At 44.7% G+C, this 27,510-nt stretch overlaps 1 protein-coding gene across 3 annotated transcripts in view; it reads left to right on the top strand.

The window, feature by feature from the left end:
- ASTN2 (astrotactin 2) overlaps nt 1-27,510 on the top strand; it is a 913,616-nt gene that overhangs the window by 527,933 nt on the left and 358,173 nt on the right. For all 3 annotated transcript variants that reach the window (XM_057548646.1, XM_057548645.1, XM_028165454.2), the window contains one exon: nt 20,699-20,849. In XM_057548646.1, the coding sequence (XP_057404629.1) occupies nt 20,699-20,849 (151 nt within the window). The remainder of the gene's footprint in view (nt 1-20,698; nt 20,850-27,510) is intronic.

The raw sequence follows: 27,510 nt of genomic DNA, 5'->3' as shown, positions 1-27,510 counted from the left end.
TTACCATTTTCTTTTGAAAACCAAGAGTAAAGCCCAATTTAGCCCCAAGTCCTGGGCAGAAAGGGGGCCCACGTGTTTTCTTTCTAGAAACTGGCAGCTAAATGTCTGTCCTGGCATTTGGATCCCGCTTTAGCCTGTGTCTGAGCAGAGCCTGCATGGAAGGGGCTTTTGGTCAGTATCTGACTGAAGTAAGGAAGTAGGGATGGCCAATTGTTGCTGCCCTGGAGTGAAAAGTATGAATTTCTGGAAAACAATGAACAATTGCAATATTTGGGACACATTATACTTAAAAAAAAAAAAAATGACTGTTTATTTGAAATTCAAATTTAACTGATGTCCTGAATTTTTATTTGCTAAATCTGGCACCCCTAATATGAGGTGGTCATCCAATGACATTGAGCTGGTGACATTTTAGCCAAGAGGCTCTCTGGGGAAAGAGCATTTGTGCTTGGATCAAAGATAGCACAATAACAATTGTAGCTCTCTCTAGGCAGCGAGATTAATGGATTTGTTTTTCTTTTTACTTTTCAGTGTTTTCTAAACACCTTAAAACATCAGTGTATGACTTTTCTAATAAAAAAAAAAATTGATTAAAAGTCAGTGAGCTGGATAGGGTATAGCCTGGCCTGACCAGGATTGACATTTAGCTTTATCCATCTTCTCTCCTTTGCTTCCTGCAAATCAGGCCCCCAGCCACCCCACCCAGTTTAACCAGCCCCCTCCCCTTTGCCTCTTTAACAAACCATCTACCCACAGACCACGTAACCAACCGTAAATGTCTGTATATGAGGGCAGCACCTACTCCACAAATTCACCCGACAGAGGAGGCTGTCACCTTGGGTATGGCTTTCTCACACATGAAGGGTATTTTTGCAACTAATTTCTTTTAAACAACAACTGCTTGGGGGAAGATACATTAGGCTAGATCAGGAATTACAGGTAAAGAGTTGGAATAAAGTAGTTTTGTTCAAAAAGAGTAGGCAAGAGCAGTAATTCTAAATGTATTATTATGTGTAATGTGAGATTTTAAACAGGTAGGGGTATTACTAAAGTAATACATGAAATACTCTAAGTAGATATATGACTGGTTCATTTACATTTCTAAGTCAAGTTTATATTTTCAGGCAAATCAAATAACACTTCAAATCTTCTCAGGAAGGTGGTGGTGAATTTCCTTATATTCAGTAATACTTGGGGAAGGGCTTGCTACACAAGGAACACTGCAGACTTTTCCATCTTAGCTGTTACAATAAATAACAGCTAAGGGACTTCCAGTGGTTAAGTCTAGGTGCTTCCACTACAGGAGGCACGGCTTCGATCACTGGTCTGGGAACTAAGATCCCACAGGCCACATGGCACAAAAAAAAAATAACAGCTAACAGGTCTTGAATACTTACATTGTGACCAGTTCTAAATGCTTTGTCTGTGTTAATGCATTTTATGCTTAGAGCAACCCCATGTCCAGAGTGGTATTGTTACTTCTGTTTCACAGTTAAGATCTTAGGCAGTCTGGTTCCAGAGCCTGCACTTAAAAAAGAAAAAAAGAAAAAAAAAAAAAAAAATATATATATATATATTTTTTTTTTAATGGAAAATATCAAACATATACAAAAGTAGAAAGGCTGGTGCAATGGATCTCCATATGCCCATTACCCAGCTGGAGTAACCTCACCTCATAGCTCAGAGCCCAGCTGTGAATCAAGTGGTACCATATTGCTCATCCCAGCCTGCATTCAAATTCTAGATCCTCCACTTTCTTGCTGTGGAGTACTGTGCCTGTCCCCAGGCCTCGCTATGCCTCAGTTTCCTCATCTATAAAAGGGGGTTAAGGAACACAGGTGCTGTTTCATGGGTTTGGGGTAAGATAGCACATTTTGCCCCGCTCCCTGTTTGACACATAGGAGACATAGCATTATGGGATTAATGTTCATTTCCCGACTCTAACAGAAGCTGCCAGAGGACCAGGCTGACTGAATACCACTGATCACTGAACAGTAGGTATTCAGTAAATGTCTGTCTCAGCCCCGAAGCTCCACCGCATATGGCTCCTTGTCTTTAAGCAGAGAAATTTTCCTGCTCAAGTTAATAGTTAGAACTACTCAGAACCTTTTCAAAAATAAACAGTCTTTAAGAGAAATTGTATACTAATGCAAATATCAAGGTACCTCTGGCTACTGTTAGCAAAATAAACTGAACAGTGAATACAAATACATTAGATGCAGCAACACCAGTCATTTGGATTCTAAGAACTTTGCTTTGATGAGTGGAGCCTGCAAAATTGTTTCTAGAGAGACCGGAATTGCTTTGTGTATGTGAAGGCTAGCAGAGAGCTGAGTTCTTCCTAGGCTAACCTCAAGGCCACTGGCACCAAATGGAATTTTAGGCCAGGCAGAGAGGTAAAATCACTAACAAGATTAATGAGAAATTGCCTTTCTTTGAGCAGCTGCCTCAGGCAGAACTAGGTTGATCTCATACCTCTGCCACTACCAGCCAGGAAAAGGCCACTTCCCTTCTTGGAGACATGATTTGCTTGCCTGTAAAATGGAGATAGCAATCATGAGGCTGACTCATTATGAGACTTAATGAGATAATATTACAAGTGTGTCTCCCCTCTTTAAACATGCTCTTGTCTTCTTTAGCAACATTGCCATTCACAATGTATCCACATTTTTCACGCAAGAAAACTGAAGCTCAGAGAGGTTAAGTACCCTACTCAGAGTCACACAGCTTTTACAGGGGACTTAATTTCAAGGTCTGCATGCCAACAAATGATTTTGTAACTAAATGCTTGGGTATCATTTATTTAAAGGTGGGGGGGGTGGGAAGGGAATCAATAAATGAAATCTTCTTCAGTTCTGTGCACAGAATAAAGATGCCTGAGCCTGGGGAATTGGGCCCTTTTGATTATATAATACAGAAATGGGAAGATTTCCTTTAACTACTATGTTGAGCTATTGCTAGCAATTTGAAATGTTTATGTGCGTCCCAGGCAGCCGATCATCTGGGTGGCAGGTGCAGTTAGAAACATGGCATAAGAAGGGAGTTTATTTATAAAGGGCCTGATGAATCCCTAAAATGAACTTGTCAGTCAGCCCAAGAAATGTAACTGTGAAGGAACAGGAAATTAATGATTGTCCCCCTTGGCATAGACAGGCACTCTGATATCAGGGCTATGATTTGCTGGCCGTCAGCACATTTCTCTCTCCCCCAGCCTAGTTGCTAGTTACTTCTGTCAATAGAAACTCAGTTCAGTACCTCAGAAATGTTGATCAATAAGCTCAGCACTTGCTGGTTGAAATGAGCTTTAGCATTGCCTGGAAAAGAAGGAAAGAATTGTATTCCTTTCTCTCCCTCCTCACTTCCTCCCTCCCTTCCTCCCTCTCTTCCTCTCTCCCTTTCTCTCTTCTGTAGATGTTTTTTACACCAACTGCATCAGAGCCTGTGTTAATCTCTGAGGTTATACAAATATTGGGTGGGCCAAACTGTTCGCTTGGGTTTTTCTGTAAGATGTTATGGAAAAACCCAAATGGACTTTTTGGCCAACCCAATAAACAAGAAGGATGAACACTGTGAGTAAACATCATACTCATGTGCCCCTCAAGGTGCCTCAGGAGGGATGCATCCGGGATCCAGGAGGGTGGACAGGCAGGGGACAGCAGTTCAGCCCGAGTGGCACGGTGGAGGGAGGGCTCTTGGATTCCAGGGGGCGAAGAGTGAGCTGGGCTCCGGAATGTGAATAGGAGTCCACCAGACAATCAAATGAGAGGACGGTTATAGCCACATATTCAGAGATACAGTGGTGAGAAATTTCATGCCCCTGCTCCCTCCTGCTTACTTCTGCCTCCTCTTTTTTTTTTTTTTTTTTTTTCTTTTGCTGCTCCTTTCTCCTCAAGAATGAGCCTCTGGTGAATTGTAACACTGTCACTTTGGGGGCAAGAGAGATAAAAATACAAATGCTGTGCTATTCATATAGTAAAATATAATGCAATGTAATATATATTAGTTCATATCAAGTGATGATAATTTATGAAGTATCTACACTGTGCCAATAGAACCATCAGAAGGTCCCCAAGGGCAAGAAGTAGTGGCTGTCTCCATCTACACTCCTGTATCTAGCAGCCTACACATAATAGGCATGCAATGAATATGTTGCTTTTAGAACGAGTGTCACATCATTTGCCTATGCTACCTCTGATCTCATGATACACCAAGATGAATAAGATGAATAATATACACTACACACAGAGTTATGCTTTTAAACGGTAAATCAGATCATCATACTCCTTTTACAAAATCCTCCAGCACCTTTGCTTCGTACCCAAAGCCCCTGCTGTCACCTCCAAGATCCACTGGCCCCTGATGCTCCTTTCAGGGCCAACCCCACCCCTGCCTCTGGGCCTTTGCACCTGCTGTTTCCTCCCGTTGTGACATGCTTTCCCCAGCCCTGTTCTCTCCAGCACTTCCTCCCTGCTTCTGTTCAAAGGTCATCTCCTCAAGCCTTGGAGGTCCTTGGTCTCCCCACACCAGGAATCTTGATCTCGGCCTCTGCGTTCTTTTCCGTCCTTCACTCACCACTCTGACTTTATACTATGCATTTATGTGTTTGTTTATGCCAGTCTCCCCTGAAACATGGCTGGCTCTCAATAATCCCGTATTGAATTTGTCACATAAATTTCTTTTTACATATTTCCGAATTTAATCTACTCAGCAACCCTATGAAATAGGCATTGCTGTCCCCACGTTCAGAGAAGGAATTTAGAACGTAATTCACAATAACACTAACAGCAGTGATTTCTTGAGCACTTGCTGTGTACCAGATGCTGTGCTAGTCACTCTGCATTCATTACCCCGCTGATCATCTCCATGACCCCACAGGACTTCCCTGACGTCTTAGTAAACCAGCACGCCACCCCTCAGCCCACCGCCAACACTCCCTAGCCTCATTCTGTCACAGTAACTGTCCAACACTTCAGCCATTTAACTCTTTAATCCTTTTAAATTTGTTTGAAGTTTCTCTTCCTAGTAGAATATAAATACCATGAGGGAAGGGACTCTTTTTTTATACACCACAGTCTTTACTATATGTAGAATAAAGCCCAACATTTGATATTTCTAAAAGAGCAAAGTCTTTCCTCCACCAAAAAAGAAAACACGATTTGCAGAAGTCAGTTCCTCTACATGCTTGTGCACCATCTGCACTTGAGTGCTTCATGGACCCTGGGACTCGCCTGTAAGCACGGTCTCCACCTCCTTCCTCCCCCGCACTCTGTCTTTTCTATCCACCCAGCCCAGCAGGGCAAATAGTGGCCTTGTCTAGAACAACACCGGCAACACGGGCCTGTGGGCGGTAATTGCATCTTCCCCTGTGCTGTACGTCTCTCTGTCAGCGAGTCTGTGGCTCTTTGCTGCCTGATGTAGGTCCACCCAGATCCTTAAGAAGTAGAGACAAGGGGATAAACCCAGAAGGGAGGAGCCCATGGCTCCCCCATACTCCCTGAGCAGTACCACCGAGGGCCTCCCCATCCTTTTGACATAAAGAACCAATTTTCCTGCATATGTCTAAATTGGTAGTACATGCTAGTTAGTAGACATTCAATAGATATTTGCTGAATGAATGAATGAATGAATGAACATGCTGCCAAATGAATGAGCAAATTATCCTGAGGCTCGGGAAAAAGAAAGTGCCTGTCCAGGATCTTTCACCTGAGCAGCAGAGCAGAGGACTTGAACCTACTCTCCTGGGTTCCAGGCTCAGTGGCTTCCTCTGTACTTCACGGCCTCCTAGGTCCCCAAGCTCAGGCCCCGGATTCATAAGAAACAGGGCCTCTAGATAAAGCCTGCCTGACTGGGTGTGAGACTGAATTTAGAAGCAACTCTATTACCATTGGTCTCAAGGTGCATTCTCTGCTTTTCCTCCTTCCCTCCTCCTTGCTCCGTGCTCTTCCAGATGGCGGCAGGGCTGTGATGGAGGCCTCCCTTCCCCTGTCTTCTGCCCTCTGCTGGTCTCTCTCATAAGGCACAAGACAAACATCCCTCCTGGTCACAACTGCCTGAAACTCAGTGTCCTCTCTCAATACCCTTCTCCAAAACCCCTGAATCTTCATCTGGATCTTCTGTTGCCAAAACTCAAGACACACTGAACCAGACTTAGAAGCTCTGAACTGAAGTGTTCCTTAATTATTTGTAGACACATCTCTATTTATGTCATTCTCCTGTTCAGAAACTTAGAATGGCCGGCCACTGCTTATGACAACAGTCAGCAAACCCAAGTAGACCTGCCACAGAGGGGCACCGTGAAGAACTTCCAAAGGGGCGTGATCATGGGTAGTTTACAAGCAATTGATTTCCACATTCTCAACCTTCATGACATTCTGCTTAAGATTCACATCCCCAAGAGTGAGCCTCTGCTTGGCCTGGTTATCAATTCCCTCACTCACCTCACTCATTCACAGAGGAATGCAAGCACCTTGACTGATGAATCTACAAGGCTCTATCCATGGTGTATGTGTGTATGGGGGAGTGATGTACATTTCCACAAAGCTAAGGGGGTGCTTTTACCAGAAGGGGGCATAGATATTGTATGAACAAATCTAAGGGCTGTCTACTGCATAGTTTCACCCCTTTTATCACACATCCAACCCAGTGAAATACCATAGCCTCCTTGAAGTGTCTCTTTTTGTTAATTATGTATGCATGTGCATTTGTGTATATGTAATGTTTTCTTGATTTTTTGGGGAAAAAATAATATCATAAAGTTTTTCCATGTAATTAGCTATACCTGAAAGCATAATTATAAATTTTCACATAACTTATTATATGAATGGATCGTATTGTCACTGTTAGATATTTAGATCGTTCCCACTTTTAACCCTGTTATGGATGATACTATGATGAACATTTTTGAACATATCTCTTTACCTGGCTGCTCTTTTTTCCTTTACAATGTACTACTATAATCACTAGGTCAAACTGTATGAACACTTCAGAAGTTTGGTAGATTTTGCCAAATCACTTTCTATAAATTTTGGCGATTTATACCAGCACAAGTAGAATAGGAAGAACATCATTTCACTCTACCCTTGTCAGCACTGAGAATTATCATTTGACAAAATACTTGCCAACTTGATTGGTGAGAACTGCTACATTCTTGTCAATGCCTTTTGCATTACCACCCATGGTGCAAGCTCAACTCTAATGACCTATTTTCAGTCCATAATATTTATCTTCCTCTTCCTCCTCTTCCTCTTTCTCCAGTTCTCACTTATTTTTTGAAATAAAATATCTACTTATTTTTGAATAAGCATATATATGCACACAGTTCAAAATTCCAAAGATACAAGAAGGTAGAAGTCTTTCTAGGTCCACACACCCAACTACCACCCACTCCCCTCATCCCAAACTGTAAGTAACTTCCTCCCCTTCTGACTTCCCATGGACCTTTTTGCTGTGTCTTCTCTGTTCTTCAACACTGCTAGCTTTTTGGAGGGCAGAGACCATGGCTTAGTCTTGTCTGTACTTCTGACTCTTCATAGCACAGGGGAGGGTATAGCAGGTGCTCAGTAAGTATCTTTGTAATGGATGGTTACATGGAATGATGGGTATATGAATGGATGGATGGACGGATGGATGAATGCTTATTTTGTTGATCCTAAAGAAATTAGGAAACATTGTTTCAGGCTTTGCATACCTAACAGTCTTGTAATTATGGATGATCAGCTGGCAATTACCTAGCGATTTCCACCACATTAAAAACTCCATTCATTAAATTGTGCTACAGATAACCCTGATGCTTCAAAGTAGCAATATTTCTTTTCAGTAAATGAATTAACTAGTGTTTAATTACCATAACTCACTATCCACTACTATATGTTTTGGCAAGTAGCTGATAGACGCAGGCTTTTCCTGCCTGGAATTTACATTTTATAAAGTAATTGTTTGCAGGCTGGTAGAGGTGCCTCGTGTTCTACGCAAGCTGGAGTCTCTTGAAAAATTGCATTTTCTCCTAACCTGTCACTACCATGCAAGGGCAGCAGGCACCCCAGGTGCTGACTGAGAAGGGCAGTAAGAGGGACTTTACAATGGCTGGACTCTTGCTCGGTGCTGGACAACACGTGGGTGCTTTAGGTGGTTTATCTCATTTCATTGTCACCTCTGTCCTGAGAGGGAGGTGCTATAATCTCCATTTGACCAATCAGGAAGCCGAGATCAGAGACACCAAGTGACTCTCTTGAAGTCACACAGTGAAGCTTCCAGACAGAGCTGGGATTCCGGCTCAGAGTCCCCTCACTGGCATCCCGAATGCTTTCTGATGTTTCAAATTATTCTCTTTTCACGTTTCTTTTCTTCCTTTGTTCTAACAATGCTTGGAATGTTATTTCCTCCCTGCACCTATATTACAGAATCGATTTCCCTACTTTCTGGGATAGAATTGCATTCTCCAGGCTTCTTTTCCTTTCTCTGGCATGTTGTCTCCTCCACTCCCCACACGCATTACCCTCTAACGCCTGCCCTGTCTTTCTTCTCGTTTCCTCTTCCTTTCTTCTCATTTCCTCTTCCTTTCTTCTCGCTTCCTCTTCCTTTCTTCTCGCTTCCTCTTCCTTTCTTCTCGTTTCCTCTTCCTTTCTTCTCGTTTCCTCTTCCTTTCCTCCTCCTCCTCCTCCCCCTCATTGTCCCCCTCTTCCTTCAAGAGCCAGTGTATTGCTTCTCCCTCCAAGAATCCTTCCCCAACCAGCCCAGGAAGAATTCATTGCTTCCTTTTGGAGATCTCATGTATTTTTATGCATCTATGCTGTAAGTATTCACCCCACTTTTTTTTTTTTTTTTTTAATTAATAGCTACTTTATTTATTTATTTATTTATTTTTGGCTGTGTTGGGTCTTCGTTTCTGTGCGAAGGCTTTCTCCAGTTGTGGCAAGCGGAGGCCAGTCTTCATCGCGGTGCGCGGGCCTCTCACTATCGCGGCCCCTCCCGTTGAGGGGCACAGGCTCCAGACGCGCAGGCTCAGCAGCTGTGGCTCACGGGCCTAATTGCTCCGCAGCATGTGGGATCCTCCCAGACCAGGGCTCGAACCCGTGTCCCCTGCATTAGCAGGCAGACTCTCAACCACTGCGCCACCAGGGAAGCCCCATTCACCCCACTTTATAAATCTTGTTGTCTCTGGCCGCAGCCTATGCACTTCTTGAGAGTGGGGCTTTGTCTGGGCACCTCTGAGTGCTGAATATCTAGCAGATGGCCTGGTACTCAGTAGGTGCCAATGCATCCCTGTTGTGGTACATTCAGCAGCTCTTAAGTGTGAGTGGCTGCAAAAATCTTGTCTCACCCTAGAAGGTATAGAAGGGGGGCATTGAGGGGTAGCACTTGCTTCTTTGCACAAGGTGCATTGCCTCGTTTATTTCACCCAGTCCCCCAGGCACTGAGGGAACATTGCAATGATGCATTTATAGAGGAGGAAACTCAAGTTCAGAGAGGGAGGTCACTTGGGTGAGGACACGCCCTTAAGAGTTTAAAATTTTCTTTTTCTGAAGGCAAAGTCTGTCCCCCTTTCCCTACACCACATATGCCCCATCAGGAAGGAGTGATTTTGGTGTTATCGTAACTGAGTTTTAATTTCCTGTCTCTTCTTATCTGGACCCAAGCGTCTGGTTATATTCACAGATCGACAGATATTTAGAGAGAAGCTTTCTCTATCAAAGTCTAGGCAGAGGCTCTCAACCCAGGGTCTGTGCTGATGGTCCATGAAATCCCCTAATAATAAATTTTCACTTTCACCAACTTCTGAGTGAAATTTAGCATTTCCTTCCATTGCAGACATGGGTGTATTAATCGCACCTGTGACTTTTTCGCCAAGAGAAATCACATATAGTTTTGTACCATCTTACGTTTGTTGTTTCATTTGTTGCAGATGTCTTAAAACATAGTTTATTCTCTTCACTACTTCCAATTTACGGTCATTATTACATCTGTTCCTAGACCTTTTTATTTAATGTGTCAATAAAGAAGCATATATATTATTAGATGCCAGTTAGCTTTTTAAAAAAATGTTTTGATAAATGGTTTCTTATGTAACGCTTTTTGTATTTGATCTTGTGCGTTTAAAAACATTATTCTAAGATGTGGCCCATATGCTTCTCTAGACTGACAAAAGGGTTACAGGTTGAGTTAAGAACGCTTGTTTTCCCAGCTTAGAGTAACTTTCAGGGTTTGAGCCTGAAAAGCAGGCTATTGTCAGTAACAACCACAACAATAAAAGCGAGGGTGTCCGTGGAGTGGTTCACATACATTTGCATCCATTCACTCACTCATTCGCCCATTCATTCATTCATCTGTCCAACAAAAGTCTGGGTACAATGTTCCAGGCACTGGACTGCAGTGAGCGTGCCAGAGCCCCTGCCTTCGCGGAGCTTTTATTACCTCATGTCATCCTCATGTAACCTAAGAGTTAGGGGTTATTATCCATGATCCATGCTTGGGGAAACTGAGCTCAGAGAGGTGGAGTGACCTGTCTTCTCAGCGAATAAGTGGCAGGGTCTGTGTTTCAGCCCAGGGCTTCTTCCTGGTAGCACAGTTGTATTTATTTCTCATTTCCCTGCTGACTGTATACGACCCTTGATTTCCGTAGATGCAGAACAATGGAAGTATTGGATATGATGGATACAATGGAAACCATGGCTATTCTCTCTCCCTCCCTCCCTCATTCTTACATTTCCACCTATCCTTCTTGGGAAGTCACATAAGGTTACTAGAAATCTGAGCTGGAGGGACCCTTAGCAATCATCCCATCATTTTATAAATGTGGAAGTAGAGGCCCAGAGAGGGTAGAGGGTTACCTGGGGACACATAGCAGTACAAGGTAGAGCTAGACCCAGATCCCACTCCTCCAACCTCCAGCCAGAGCCTTTCCTGCTGGAGGATGCAGCCCTGTTTACTCCCTAATGGTGGGCTCTCCTCTGCCCCTGTCAGGCAAGCCCCTCTGCCCTCCCAGGACACCAGGTCTCCCACCATCGCCGGGCAAGAGGGCTTCTGGAGAACACAGCGCCTTTCCACCTCTCGGAGCCCACCTTAATGAGCTTCCCTATGAGATCAAGCCTCCGCATTGTCACTGAACCTTTTTGATTTCTTTTGAATATAATGATGGGATTTGCAAGGGGCAGGAGAAAGGGGGGCGGGTTGGCAAGGAGGAGGCTTTCTATGAATGAGCAGTCAGCACAGGGAGGAAGAGGTGGCTTTTTGCCAAAGAAGGATGGCCTCAGAGATCAGATGGACTCCAAGGTCATTGTGTGTGTGTGGGTCACACGTTATCCCAGCACCCCTGGGGAAAGCCCAGATGTGACAGAACTCCTCCAGGCCACTGGCTGGTTTTGCTTCAGGGCCTGACAATCCCCAGGGAAATATGCTCCCTCCGACACCCAAGTCCCACCCCCAGTTCCCTAGGTTAGATTGTCCCCTCTGCCATATGCTCTCCTGGTATCCTGTAGTTTGTAAGCATCTATCATAATTTATAATTATAGATATAGACACAGATATAGATGTAGATGTAGATACAGATACAGGTATAGATACAGTGACAGGGACTTGCTGGGTGGCTCTGTTCCATTCACTGAGCTATAAGTTCCAGGAGAGCAAAGCCCATGTCTGTTTTGCTCTTTTCTGCATATTTAACCTCCAACCTCCATGGTGGTGAGTGTTGGGTAAATATTTGTGACATGAACAAATGCATTTCCAAGATACAGCAGACCCTTATGAAGGTGTCTGTATGAGCCTGATGATGGTGAGGGCCTTCTACATCTTCTATCTCATTGAGTCCTGACCACGACCCTGTGAGCTGAATTTTACTGTCCCTATTTTACAGATGGGCAGTGGCCACACAGAATCATTTTCTCTTTGTCCCCAAGACCACACAGCTGATGGGCCTCATTCACCCCCGCTCCTCTTCCTTCTCCTCCTTGCTTATTCAGTGAACAGCTGCCACATACCCAGCATGCAGGGGGAAGAGAGTGAAGAGGATCTCTGCAGGCAGGAAGCTGGCAGGCTCCTCAAAGACACAGGCACTCACAAGAAGCTCTGAGACCACTCAGCACAGCGATATGTATTCCTGACCTAAATTAGTGCAAACCATAATTGCTAAAGGAAGGGGAATGATCAGGGTCAGCTGCAACACCAGTCCCAGAATCTCCAGGTGGGAAGGGATCCTAAGGAGGAAGGCAGGACCCTACTGGGATTGGAGACAGACACACCAGAGCAGAGCCACGGTGTGTCACAGGGCAAGTCCCCTCCCCTCTGTAAGCACCAGGTCCTGATCCGAGGGTGTGCGTTTCTGTTTTAATCAACAAAATGGGGATAAGAATGTCACCATCCCATAGGGCTGTAGCAAGCCCTACGAGATCAGATAGGGACTTCCCTGGTGGTCCAGTGGTTAAGACTCCGCGCTTCCAATGCAAGGGACACGGGTTCGATCCCCGGTCGGGGAACTAAGATCCCACATGCATGTGGCCAGAAGAAAAATGTTTTTAAAAAATTAAAAAAATAAAGAAATAACGAGATAACCCATGTTAAGTTCTCAGGTTGTAAGTTCTCCATAGATTGTAGCCATTGTTGTGACTATCACTATGGTATTGTACTGCCCTCCCCCGGAAGCTTGACTTTCCTCCACCCCAATCCCAGAAAATGTCCATCCCTCCTCAGGTTGTGTTTCTGCGGTGGTCAGCAGCAGCAGGACCTTGGGAGATAGTGTTCCCATTGCTCAATAGCTCTGACTTTAAAAAAGCCCAAATCTGCTTCCCTGTGCCGTGTGCCAGCCACTGTCCGGACACTGTTCCTAACATGATCTTCAGCTGGTCTCAAAACCGCTTAATCCTCAAAACAGGGACTTCCTTCTTTCGTAAAACAGGGATGATCATATCATTTGCATCACTGTGTTTTCATGTGGATTAGGAAGGCTGACACATGTCATGCTTGAAACATTGCCTGGCATATTATGAACGTTCAGTAATCATGAACTATCATTACTGCTGTTGTTGTTATTGCCATCATGATTATATAAAATTGTAGTCTGTGTTATTAGTCTAAATAAAAGCAGAATCTGCTTCTAGAACCCTCTGGTGGATGCGTGCAGCTCCCAGGGTGAAGGGAAGAATCATTGAGGCCTGGCACACGGAACCTTGTCTCCCGGCAGCCTCTGCCACACCCCATCTCCTCCTCGACACTCCAGCTTCCCTGAATTGCTTGAAGTTCCCCCAATCAGGGTATACCCTCTGCTACTTCTGCCTGGAATACCCGTATCTCATGCCACCCTCCTTCATGTGGCTAATTCCTGCTCAGCCTTTCTGCCTCAGGTTCAATACTGCCTCCTCCAAAAAGCCTCGTCTGACCCCCCACTACCAAAGTCTGGGTGGATGGGGTGGCCTCCTTATAGTCCTGTGGCCCCAGTTATGTTGTGAGGTTAATTGTTTTTGTTTTTCCCTTCCTCCTTAGCACATGCTATGGCATATCTATCCCTATATCCGTGCCGCCCCCCCCCCACCCCCACCAGAAACCAGCCCAGGGCCAAATTAGGTATCAATGAAAAAATTTAAGTGAGTAAATAGATACTCTGAGGCCCCAGGTCCTCCTTTTTTCTCCTGCATCGAGCTCCTTACATTCTCAAGTCATGGCCTTTGCAGTTTTGCAGGACAGTCAGATGATAATAATTTTAGCTGGCTGTTGGGCACCTTCTGTTAATATTTGGCATATATATTATCTAATTTATCGCCCTCGCTAACTCTGCCAGCTAGGTATTAATATCCCCATTTTTCAGACAAGAAAATGGAAGCTCAGGGTTTAAGGGACTCACCCCAGGTCTCATGGTGAGTGAAGCTGGGGGACAAACCTGCCGCGTTATCACTCTTCTCCACGCTGCCCCTGCCGCTGGGGCTGAGGGCCTCCCTGAACCCAGGGCGGGGCTGGGCAGGGGGGGAGGGCAGCTTGATTCCTGACAAGCCCTGTCCTCATTTCCTCCCTCTCTGGGAGCTCAGGAAACAAGGCTGCCTATTGTCATCAGAGAGTGATTAGTCTGCACCCGTGGGGGTCTTGTCACTGTCTGGGCCCTGAGTCATCCATTAGCACCTCTCTGTGAGTGACACAGACCTTTCCTGGTGTTTATTAACAGGGGGCCACGTCAGCATCTGTTCCCAGCCGCCGGCATGGGGCTCAGCTGACTCGGCTGGCCAAATGGAACCCAGGTGATGCGTTCACACTTAGGGAATCAGCTAGGGAGGGGATGGCAGCCCCACTCAGCCTGGTAGGGTCTGGCTGACTCTGTCTTGAAAACAGTATTATCAACAACAAAAAAAAAAGAATTAGAGTGTTAGAACTGGAGAGATGCTTGGAAACATCTTAGACAGCGGCTGGACTTAATAGATGCAGAAATACAGGCAGACTGAGGCCAAAGGAGAGACATAATAATAACCAGTTCAGTACCGGGCATACAGTAGGTGCTCAAATATTTGTTGAATGAATGAATGATAAATGTATTTGTATTGGGTTTTTGAGTTTGTAAAACGTGATCCTATGCATCTTGTCATTGCATCCTCACAATAATCCTACATGGTTGGGAGCTAGGAGGATGCTGTTCCCATTTTGCAGATGAGAAGGGTGAGGTTCAGAAGAAACTTCATGGAAGACAGGGGTCCGCGGCCTGTTAGAAACCAGGTCGCACAGCAGGAAGTGAGCGGCGGGCAGGCGAGCTAGCGAGCAAGCGAGCGAAGCTTCATCTGCCGCTCCCCGTCTCTCCCCGTCGCTCCCGTCGCTCCCCATCCCTCCCCATCGGTCGCATTATCACTTGAACCATTCCCCCCGCCCCCCACCTCCCCGTCTGTGGAAAAATTGTCTTCCACAAAACTGGTCCCTGGCGCCCAAAAGGTTGGGGACCGCTGATGTAGGAGAAAGAATGTGGGTTCTGGAGTTGGACATACCTCAGTTCAAATCTAAACTCCAACACTGACCTGCAGGTTTTCCCATGTAAAACAGGAAACGGCAGTCCAGTCTGCTGTGTCTTTTTGTAAATACAGTTTTATTGAAACATAGCCGTGCTCACTCACTGCATTTTGCATATTGTCATTGCATATTTTCTATGGCTGCTTGTGTTTTGTAAAAGCAGAATTGAGTAGTTGGAACAGAGACCATATGGCTTGCAAAGCCTAAGATATTGACTATGGATTTCTGTATAGCAAAGTTTGCCAACCTCTGTTCTGCCTGGGGTGTGTTAGGTACTTAATTAATGTTGGTCTTTTCTCCTCTCAGATGAAGCAGAAATGGCTTTACTGGGATCCTTTTTCTAAGACTTTATAGGCCTTGTAAATACCGCAGTGTAACATGCAGAACGTGGAGTTGGAAGGTGTGGTGTGAGGAACACTGGCGTTAAGAGCCAAAGACCAGGGTGTTAATCTCGGCTCTGTCCTACCGTCCGACTCAGCTTAAGGATGTGTCTCTGAGCTATGAGTAGTGGGTTGCCTAGCATCCTCCCAAAACTCATGTCTACCCAGAACCTCAGAATGTGACCTTATTTGGAGATAGGGTCTTTGCAGATGTAATTAAGATAAGGTCATAATAGATTAGGATGGGCACTAAATCCAGTGGGTGGTGTCATTGTGAGAAGAGGAAAAGACACACAGACACAAGGAAGAAGGAAGAAGGCCGTGTGACAATGGAGGCAGAGATTAGAGTGATGCAGCTACACGCCAAGGAACGCCAAGTTTGCCAGGAGCCGCAAGAAGCTGTGAATAGGCAAGGAATGATTCTCTCCTAGAGCCTATAGAGGAGTCATGGGCTTGCTGACACCTTGATTTTGGACATCCAACCTCCAGAACTGTGAGAGAATACATTTCTGTTGTTTTAAGTCACCTGGTTTATAGTACTTGTTATGGCAGCTCTAAGAAACCAGTACACTGGTGTTGTCCCCTTTTATTCCAATTCCGATTGAGGCTACTGTGACATGTACACAGACCAGGAGGCGGCACTGGGCAGTGTGCAAAGGTGGCACAGGCTCTGTTCTTCCAGTTCTTCCTCCCCTAAGACACAGAGGGATGGGTATAGATTTCTACCAGCTTTAGAGTTAGGAGAGCTCTGACTTGCCCAAGGGCACAGAGCAGGTTGGACAAGCTCAACGGTGGCCTGGAGAAAGCTCAGGACCTGACGTCAGGCAGACTTGCATGCAGACCCTGGCCTCAACACTTCACATCCATGCGACCCAGGCCAGTGACGTCTCCCCCCAGTATCCCGTTTCTCCAGCTGTACAAGGGGAGTAAAAATGTAGACCTTAAGGCTACAGAGACAGCATGGGAAAGGAACCTAGCACAGTTCTCCCATAGCAGGTGCTCAGGAAGTCATAGAGGATGGAGATGATGTTGGTGATGATGGTGATTTCTGGCAAAGCTAGGACTCTCACCCGGATCTCCCCATCACCCCAGCCCACCTCCACCTCCAGGACTGTTCCCTCCATCCCTTTGTGCCCTGCTATTGGGGCAGCTCTGAGCTCCAACAGACCCCAAATCCTGCACTCAGCAGCTGGGATGAGGGATTGAGTCCTGAGTTAAGAAAATGCCAGCATCTGCCTTAGCTCCCTCTGTCACTTCCCAGACTGACACAATCACTGCTCTCAACTCAGTAACAGCCCCTGTGTCAGGGCTTTGTGTTTTAAATAATGTTCCCCTGGTATAACCGATGTTTATGCAGAATCAGTGCTTTCAAAAGCTAACAGCCTCCTTATTTGTATAGCCTGAGCTGTCGCCAGATTGCCCTGGAAGGTGAAAATTTGTGCTTGTTTTTCTCCCCTCTTCCTTTGTTTCTCTCTGTTGTTCTGTCTCTGCTCTTTCCACTCGCACAGTATCTTTCTCTGCACTTTCATTCTCTGTCTTTCTGTGTCTGTCTCCTTCCCCCATCCCCTTCCTCTCTCCCCCCTCCCCTCCCTCCCTCCTCTCCACCTCCTCCGTACACTTCCACATTTGTTCTCCTTACCTTGGTATTTTCTCCTTTTTTAATCTCTGGGTCTTACTCCTGTTTCTCCTGATCTAGTTCTGCATTTTTTCTCTCTTTACACCCTCCGTCTTCCTCTCTTTTAATCTCCCTCTCTATGACACTCCTGGGTGTCTCTAACTCTCTCTGTCTCCCTCTCTCTCTGTGTGTATCTGTCCACTTGTCAATTCATCCATCCTTCCATCTATCCATCCATCCACCTTCTTCTGGATGAGGGTGTTTCTGCCTCTCAGTTTCCCTTCTTTCTTTCTAGCACATTCTCTATATGTTTATCTCTTTTCCTGCTCTCACACTCTCTCAGATTGTCTCTCCCTCCATCTTTGTCTCCTTCCCTCACTTATCACTGCTTCTCAGGATATTAATATTTTAATACCCTTAATGTCTTTCCAGGACCCTCAACCCTTTCCGTGATTCAAAAGTGGCAGATCTCCCAAGAGCTTCAGTTCAGGGACTGTTGATTCTCTTCCTCCATCTACCTGTTACCCTGACCTCAGTCTATACAAAGTTAGGAAGTGATGGATAAGCTTGCAGCTCTCTTCCTCACATGTTCTTTTTTGTCCCTATACAACAGCCCTGAGCATGAAGGATTTGGGATGGGAACCCAGAGGTGGGGGTAGGCAGGGGAGTGTCCTCGCTGGAGATACTCTTGGTAAAATTACTGATTGGTGGCGGTGGCATCCATGCCTTCTGGTGTTTTCTTTGTTTCACTTGAAAAACATTTACTTAACACAAGTTCTTACCAGGCCTTGTGCTGGGGGCTAAAGTGGAATGACTAAGTCATGAGCCTTTCACTCAAGAAGCTTACAGTCTCTTTGGGAAACCACAGAGTTGTTGATGAAGATCAGTAAGATAATAGATTTAAACAATGGACTCAAAGGAAAAAGGAATTAATTCTGCTTGGGGGAAGTAGAGAAGGTTTCACCAAGGAGGTCACAGTAAGCTTGGTGGAGGTAAGGACTTTGTCCAATGTCACTACTGCATCCCTAGTACCTAGAATGATGCCTGGCACATAGTAAACACTCAATAAACATTTGTAATATATGAATGAATGAATGAATGAATTTGAATATGAACTTGAATTTGAATAATTTTTAAGGATTCTTAGGATTTTGCGAGGGAGAAAATTTGGAGATGAGCATCGCAGGCAGTAAAGCATGGTTAAGGATTCAGAAAGGTAAAGGCACATACTGTACTCAGATCCCCTCTTCAGGGCTGACCCACCCATCCTCCAGAATGTGGCTGAGGCTCACAGCTCTGTCCCTCACTGGGCACTGCCTTCAGCCACAAGGAACTGCCTCTCCCAAGGATACCCCCTTCCAGATGGCAGCCATGCCAATGACTGGCTGACGTGGCGTTGCAGAGGCCTGGATCCCTTGCCTCCATTCAGGGTGTCCCTAACGGGCCATCCAAGCTCCAGAGCTCCCCTCAGGACCAACTGAGGCTTCAGATCTACATGGCATCAACCACATGGCAGGACAGCCTCTCCCCTGCCCCATCCTGCCTTGCTCACTTCCTACAAGTATATCCCACGAGGGCTCCTTGATAAACCTCGTATATGCAGTGCTCTGTTTCAGAGTCTGTTTTCAGCGAACCTGACCTAAGTTTGTGTGTTTAGGGAATGAGAAGAGACCTGTGGCTATCAAAGGGAGACTATGAGGACAAGGTAAAATGTAGCCAGGCGGGTAAGCAGGAAACAGATTATGAAGGACCTTGAATGCCAATGAAACTAATTCAGATTTTCTTCTATAAGTAATGGAGAACTATTGATCCATGGGGTATCTAATTAGAGCGGGGACTTACTAAGTTCACTGGCAGTCAGTATGAAAGATGGGATAGAAGGGAATGAGGCCGGAGTCAGGGAATAAGCTAGGATCCTGAAACCTGGAGCTCCAAGCCTGAGGAGAGAAAGGATGGGGGAAGGGATGAAGGATGGTCCAGAGACATCAGCAATAGTGCTCACTGGCCTCCTCTTACAACGTGTACATGTACCAGCATCTCCCTTCTTTCAAAATTCCAGATTCCATGAGGCATACAACATGGAAGAATATAGTGCCTCTTTTTACTGCCTGTAGTGTCCCTTTAATAATATCTCCTGCAAGTGTAGGCATCATAAATAACCCAGTGCTAGGATATTCCTTATTTGGGGCCCTTTTTCCAGAATCTTCCATTTGTATCTCTCATGTAATAGAATTTTGGCAGATCCATGGATTATGGTCGCTAGTCTAGTCTTGTCTCTTGTGAACCTCATTTGGGAGGAGCCATGCATTTGCCTAGAATCTTATCACCTTTACAACAGCTGATGCTACCATTACTGATGGTGTGATTTGTATGCAACAGTCTGAAAAATAAAGTTCTAGGGTACGAGGGTCAGACAGTTCTGTGTTTGTATCTTGGCTCTGCTGTTTATAGGCTGTGTAATAATTTGGGGTAAGCCCCATATCCCCCATAGCTTCAATTTATATACACAACGTTGGAATAATAGGAATTTTGCAGAGTTGCAGAGTTGTTATGGGGAGGTCTGGACTCTGTAGAAACATGTATAATGCAAGTTAAGAGCTGTGTAGTGGGAAGAACTTTCTCTTTGGACTCAGATGGAGCTTGGCACGGACTTTAGTTCTGCCACAGTACAAGCTTGGTGACCTTCAACAAAACACTTCACCTTTCTTTTTTTTTTTTTCAAATGAAGTATAGTTGATTTACAATATTGTGTTAGTTTCAGGTGTACAACAAAGTGATTCAGTTATATACATATTTTTTTTTCAGATTCTTGTCCATTGTAGGTTATTACAAGTTATTGAATATAGTCTCCTGTGCTCTACAGTAAATCCTTGTTGTTAATCTATTTTATATATAGTAGTGTGTATCTGTTAATCCCATTCTGCTAATTTATTCCTCCCTCCCTTTCCCCTTTGGTAACCGTTAAGTTTGTTTTCCATGTCTGTGAGTCTGTTTCTGTTTTGTGAATAAGTTCATTTGTATTTTTTTTAGATTCCACATGTAAGTGATATCATATAATATTTGTCTTTCTCTGTCTGACTTGCTTCACTTAGTATGACAATCTCTAGGTCCATCCGTGTTGCTGCAAATGGCACTATTTCATTCCTATTTATGGCTGAGTAATACTCCATTGTATACATGTACCACTTCTTCTTTATCCATTCCTCTGTTGATGGACACTTAGGTTGCTTCCATGTCTTGGCTTTGTAAATGATACTTCACCTTTCTGAGCCACAGTTCACTTATTAGTAAAATGGAAATCTCATGCCTACTTTCCAAAATTATGAGGACTAATGAAATAAACGGTACCAAGTTCCAATTATATTCCTCTTTATCAAAACTAGACAACCATTGGAAATTCCATGGCGGTCCAGTTGTTAGGACTCGGCACTTTCACTGCTGGGGCTGGGGTTCGATCCCTTTTCAAGGAACTAAGATCCCACAAGCCGTGAGGTGCAGCCAAAATAAATACAACAACAAAAAACTAGACAACCATCATGTCATATGATGATATACCTATTGAATTTGTTTCTTTTTGTTTTTCTTTACTTCTTATTTTTTAAATATGTATTTCATTTTCTTCATTGTAAGTATAATAAATGATGATCTCAAAAGTAATAAATGCACATTAAAATTATTTTTAACCCAATGATACAGATGTCTCTGGAATTTAACCATCTCCTTTCTCTCCAAGGGAAGAAGCCATGCTGTCCACATACTTTGAAACCATCAATGACCTGCTGTCCTCCTTTGGGCCCGTCCGTGACTGCTCTCGGAACAATGGGGGCTGTACTCGAAACTTCAAGTGTGTGTCTGACCGCCAGGTGGACTCCTCAGGATGTGTGGTAAGTGCCATTGGCCTATGAACATGGTGCTGGCCCAGGTGCCAAGGCTACATGCTGGAGGCCCCTCCCTGTGAGGGGCAGCTGGTCAAGGAAGATCATGCTACTCATAGCACCTACCTCTGTGGCCTTCAGCACACCAGGCTGCCTTGGTTTCCTCATCTGCAAAGCGGGATAATTAAACTTACCTCCTGGAAGTGTTGGAGGAATGAAATGAGATATTAGAGCTTTAGTACCCAATAGGTAGGTCCTTGAGAGCTCCTGGCCTCTGGCTCACCAACACCCAGGCCCTGCCCCTGCCCTGCCCCACCGGTACAAGATCCACCAATCCGCTGCAAGCTCTTAATTGGATTAAGGGTCTGAGGGTGTGGTCACTCTCAATCCCCAGGTAGAACAATGAACACCTTTGAAGGAATTCTGTTTACAAATCTCCAGAAGCACCTCTGGATAGGATCATGTATAAAGGTGCTCAGAATAGAAATGAGTTGGGGCCTTAGCCCTCCCCAGTGTATTCACACTGGGGTTTAGCCTTCCAGGAAGCTTACAGTCCAATTGAGAGTGAGGTAGGGCCTGCCTTATTTCTCTGCACTCAGTGGGGAACATGTCACCTGTGCAGAAGAGAAGTTTCAGCTGAGACCTAAGGTTTGTAGAAGGCTTCCTGGAGAAGTTGGTGTCTTAACTGGCTTCAAAAGATGGGTCAACGTACATTAGGAAAAGAGTGGGGATGGCCAAGGCAAAGCCATGGAGGGGGGGGTGGTGGCCTTGTTTACATGGAGCTTTAATATCAAATGTGGGATAAGGACACAGAAGAAGATATGTGAGGATCATTGTTGCTTATAGAAGAGGGCCCTTAACTGGATGATTTGTTTTAGAGGAATGACCAAGGGTGCTTGTTTAAAATGCCCATTCCAGGTTCCACACTAGAAATTTTTGATTCTATAGATGGGTTTCTGTCCCAGGAATCTGAATTTGTAACAATGTAATGAGTGTGTATATGTGTGAAACGTGAGAGTGTGTTGGAAGCACACTTGGGAAACATTGTCCTACAAGCTGAACACCTTAGCCGGGTATTCAGTGCCTTCTTGATCTGGCCCCTTTCCAATCTCGCCATCGCTTTACTTCATTCTCCACTAGAGCCAAATGGAGCTAATTAGTTGTTGTTCCTCAATATACTTGCCACCAATGTGGGAAGCAGAGTGACTTTCCAAGGTCTCACCACAAGGTGGCAGGATGGAGGCCCAAGGACATGTGTCCAATACTATCAGTGTTAGAGCCACTTTGGGCTGCTTTCCTGAGGAGCTGAGAAGAGACAGCAGCAAAGAACCTTGGAAAGAAGGCTGGTCTGAGTGAAGTGGGCTTACGCCCTGACCTGGTCATTGGCGAGCTTTAAAATCTGTGTTGACCTCATTAGCCTCAGTTTCTTAATCTTTCAAAGAGAGCAATAGCTCTTGAACTCACAGGTTTTCTGAAAAACCAAAGAATGTAACTGGAAATTATTTGAGATTTACCCAGTGCCATTTGTGTGTGATATGATGAAAGCCACAGCTACTGATGTATTTATGTAGGGGATATGATATGATATTTGGGGCCACAAAAATTCAAGAACACCATGTATTTAATTTCCTATAGTGCTTCTACAACTGAATTTTATTTATTTTCTGCTCCATCCATTGGCAGTGGAAACGCAATTGTAGTCAGTTTAGGTGTGCCGCCTCCTACCACTTCCTGAATGTCTAAGTTCAAGGGGACTGAGGTACTTGTAAGGCATGGGAGTGAGGGGATGCTTGATGCTGGACCATCACCTCTCAACTCCAGTACCTGCTGTCTCATCTGGCCCTTGTCCATCACTCTCCCTCCTTTTTGGCATAAGCCAGGACGTCCCTGTTCCACCTGATTTATAGGTGCATGGGCCATCCTGGTATCTGCTTCCGGCTCTCTTCATCCCCACCACTCGTCATTTGAGGCCATCTGGTTTTAACCATTAGATAGCTTACCCACCCTACTGAGGAAATGAGGAATGTCCAGCAGCTCTTCTACACAACCCTCAGGACATGATGGTCTGAGGGGAGCTGGCCGAAGCCCTCTTGATCCAGACAGACCATGAAGGCATTTGTAGACGGCAGCTTTCATGTCAGGGCAGAGCACTTGACCACATTTACCATCCACTGGACACTATCTGGCAAGTGAGACACAGATCCCCCCTTTGCCTTCAGATCCTTCAAACCCACCTGATTTTCTACAGCCCTCGTCCTTTCCAACCACCCATGTCATTAGCCTGGTGGGAATAGAGACAGGGTCTCTTTAACAAGGTCATCTTGCTTGACTCCCAACATGGCTCTCTTCCCCCCAGATCAAGTAGTCTTTATGGGTGGGAGGGAGGCCACTTCTCTAACAGATCACAGATTCTTCCTATTATTACTATTATCATTATTCCTTCTAATTAGACCTCAACTTCTGAAACCCAAAATTAAAAAAAAAAAAATTTCCTTCTCTTGCTTGGTGTTCTGATTCTGCTGTGCTAATCTTCTCCTGGGATAATGGGTCCTCAGGCATGCAGCTGCCCAAACTGGGGAGGGTTGTAGGATGTGTGGTAGGCAGAATAATGGACCCCCAAGGATGTCCATATTCTACTGCCTAGAACCTGTGAATATGTTACCTTCCATGACAAAGGAGAATTCAACTCACATATGGATTTAGTTGCTAATAAGCTGAATTTTGAAGAGAAAGATTATCTTGAGTTATCAGGATGAGCCCAATGCAACCAAAGTCCTTAAATATGGAAGAGGGAGGCAGCAGAGGAATTCAGAGCGATGCCACATTGCTGGCTTTGAAGACAGAGGAAGGGGGTTATAAGTTAAGGAAAGTCTCTAGAAGTTGGATGAGGCAAGGGAATGGATTTCCACCCCCCTCCTCCAGCTAGAGCCTCTAGAAAAGGAATGTAGCCTTGTTGAGACCTTGAATTTAGCCCACTGAGGCTTTTTTCCTACTTCTAACCTGTAGCACTGCAAGATAAATTTGTGTTTCTTAAACTGCCATGTTCATGGTAATTTGTTACAAGAGCAGTAGAACACTAATGCAGGTGAGCAATAATGTGGGAAGGGAGGTTGATCCTGGAGATAACATATAAAAAATCATCCTGTTATTTTGATTTTTAATTATTTCCGGGGAGACCCTCACCTCTTGACCAGAGATAGAGAAAGTAAAAGTGAATGAAGCACCAAAAGAGGGAGGGAGGGAGTCTTGTGCTCCCCTTCAATGTGCTAAAGAGTAAAAACAAAATGTTATCTATTAGAAGTGGTCTAAATGTGACAAACACAATGATGTCAGCAACGCACAGCTTGAAAAGTAAGCTATGGTTCCATTTATTCTGTGTGGCAGTATAAACATTGCAAAATTCTAATCAAGATAGAGGGCAAAACCAAAGAAAACCGTAAGCCCTTAATCATGATACCCTGTGGAGGACATGCCCACCGTCTCTGAGTAGCTGCTGCCTCCTGAAGCATTTCACTGCCGCTGTTCCCTTGTGTTATCCTGGTTTTCCCAGCTCCAGAAGGAAACTTGTATTGGACTCAACCCCAGACAATCTGGTGATCAAAACGTATCCTCCTCAGCCCCTTTAGAAATGTCAATTCACAGCTTACCGTCAGTGTTCCAATTTTCTGTTATTGTGTAATAAACCTAATTTGCAGCAACAGGGATGGACCTAGAAATTATCATGCTGAGTGAAGTAGGTCAGACAGAGAAAGACAAATATCATATGGTATCATTTATATGTGGAATCTAAAGAAACGATACAAATGAACTTATTTACAAAACAGAAGCAGACTCACAGACTTAGAAAACAAACTTATGGTTACCAGAGGGGAAAGGTGGGGCAAGGGAGGGAGAAATTAGGAGTTTGGGATTAACATATACATACCACTATATATAAAATAGATGATCAACAAGGATCTACTGCATAGCACAGGGAACTCTACTCAATATTCTGTAATAAACTAAATGGGAAAAAAATCTGGAAAACAATATATATATATATATATCTCATATACATGTCATATATACATCAAATATATGTCATATATATATAATATATATGACATATATATATGAATATCACTTTGCTGTACACCTGAAAATAACACACTGTAAATCAAACATACTCTGATAAATAAAAATTAAAAAAAGAAGTTCTATTGAACAGTGTTTTATCTAGAACACAGTTTATAGTTCTCATTTTTAAAAAATATGGCTGTATGAAGATCATACCTGATTTTTAGAGAATGTTAGTAATTTGAAAAATTAATTACATTAAGAAAAGAATGAGTTAAGAAAAAAAAATTCGGGCTTCCCTGGTGGCGCAATGGTTGAGAATCTGCCTGCCAATGCAGGGGACACGGGTTCGAGCCCTGGTCTGGGAAGATGCCACATGCCGCGGAGCAACTAAGCCCGTGAGCCACAATTGCTGAGCCTGCGCGTCTGGAGCCTGTGCTCCGCAACAAGAGAGGCCGCGATAGTGAGAGGCCCGCGCACCGCGATGAAGAGTGGCCCCCACTTGCCACAACTAGAGAAAGCCCTCGCACAGAAACGAAGACCCAGCACAGCCAAAAAGAAATTAATTAATTAATTAATTTAAAAAAAAAAAAAACAAAAAACTTCTATCCTTTAAAAAAAAAAAAAAAAACCTCTGGCTTAAAACAACTCGTTTGTTTTGCTCACAGTGTTGTGGGTCAGGAATATGCGAAGGGCTGAGCTGGGTGATTTGTCTCTGGTCCATGGCAGGTAGTGTATCTGTAGCTGGAGGATTTGCTTTCCAGAGGACCCCTTCACTTACATGTCTGGTTCTGGGGCTGGTGTGGCTTACAGTTGATCCTGGCTCTGTTAGACCTCAGCTGGGTCCATCTCTAGAGCACTTGCCCATGGTGTCTCCATTTGGCTTGGGCTTCTCATGCCATGGAGGCTGGATTTGCAAAGGAAATATCCCAAGATCAAGTGCTCCAAGAGCCTAGGCAGAAGCTGTACGTCTTCTTAGCACCTAGCCTCAGAAGTTCCAGGACATCACTTCTACCACAATCTATTGGTCAAACAGGTCATTGATTTCAGCTCAGATTCAAGGGAAATGAACTGGACTTCACTTGTCCATGAGAGGAGTAGCCAAGAATGTGTGGCCATCTTTAATCTACCCATTTTCCTGCAGCTTGGACTCACAGACCAGGAAGGGACCCTGGAGATCTTCTAACCAAGCCAGCACCTCTCCCACTATGCAGACGGAAAAACAAAGGGCTAGAAAGATGCGGGAGTCACTCAAGTTCATGTAGGGAAGCAGTAATAGAATCAAGATTTGATCACAAAACTCCTTCCATGCAGTTGTACCTTCCTAGGTCATGGCCTTTTAGCATCATCGCTGCCACTGTAGCAGTCCAAATATTGACTTAGCAACACTGTATCCAGCACTGTGAATGTAACAGAGGATACAAGAACAACAGCCCTGCCTTGTTTTATAAGCTAGTTCAGAAGGCAAGATGGGCTTCGGCAGGGCTGCAGCGTGACCTTGAACAGGTCACTTTGTATCTCTGCACAAGAATATCCATCAGGGCTGATATGAACACCAGAGGGAAGGGAGGAGATGTGGGAGAGAACCAAGACTCATTGAGCACCTACTGTGTGGCATTTCACTTATGTTCATGGCAGTTCAATGCTTATAACCACCCCCCTTGATGGGTATTATTGTATCCATTTTACAAAAGAGAAAAACTAGTTACTGTAAGAGCAACCATCCTCACGGTGACTTTGTGCCAGACATGATTCTAAGTGATTGGCTTATTTTAACCCATTTAATTCTCCCAGTCATCCTATGAGCTAGGTTTTACGATTATCTCCACTTTACACATGAGAAAAATGAAACTGGTTGAGAATGGGAGTATGGGGAAAAGCGCAAAGGAGTGTGGGAAGAAAGGGCAGTGCTAGGAGCCTTCCTAGAAATTTAGGACTGAAAGAGGTGCATAGATTTATACACTTGCTGGACCCTATAGAGTGATGGTATCTTTTAGGAGATGTGTCTAATGTCATTTTCCAGCCCTGCCTCTGAATTCCAGACCAATCCCAGTCTACCCCACCCCCTGCAAGTCACCCAACCACATTCCCACTTCCTCTTCTCCCTCTTTTTTTTTTTTTTTTTTTTCCCCACTTTGACCTAAAAAGCCATCTGGCCTCCCAGGTGTTAGGAAGGACCAGAGGACCCCTGATTGCCCTTGAAATGCTGAGAGGCAACAAAACAAAATGCTGCCTTTTAGAAAACCAAGATGAGTAAAGTTACAAATTTTCATTTATTATAGGTCAGGCCCCTCTTTGGCAGCACTCAGAGGGAAGCGAAGGCTGACATCTGGTTCAGTTAGGGAGAAGGAGGCTGCTTCTTTCCATTCCTCATGAGTTCCCCTTTCAGTGACGCAATTGGACTGTAATTAAAGGAAACAAAACTCAAGAAGAGCAGGGAACACAAGTAAGGGGAATCAGAAGAGTGAGAAATCGCTTTGAAGCACAGCCCAGGCCTTGCTGACTGGGAAGCCCGGCCCAGTGTGCCTGGCTTCCTGCCCTTCTGTACGGGCAGAGCAGGGCTGAGCCTTGGTGGGGTCTGGGCCCTGCCAAGTGGGTCTTCCTCCCCAGAAAC

The sequence above is a fragment of the Balaenoptera acutorostrata genome, chromosome 6 (genome assembly GCF_949987535.1).
Source record: "Balaenoptera acutorostrata chromosome 6, mBalAcu1.1, whole genome shotgun sequence".
NCBI lineage: Eukaryota > Metazoa > Chordata > Mammalia > Artiodactyla > Balaenopteridae > Balaenoptera > Balaenoptera acutorostrata.
Note: the sequence above shows the minus strand (reverse complement) of the source record. Positions and strands in the feature narration are given on the sequence as shown.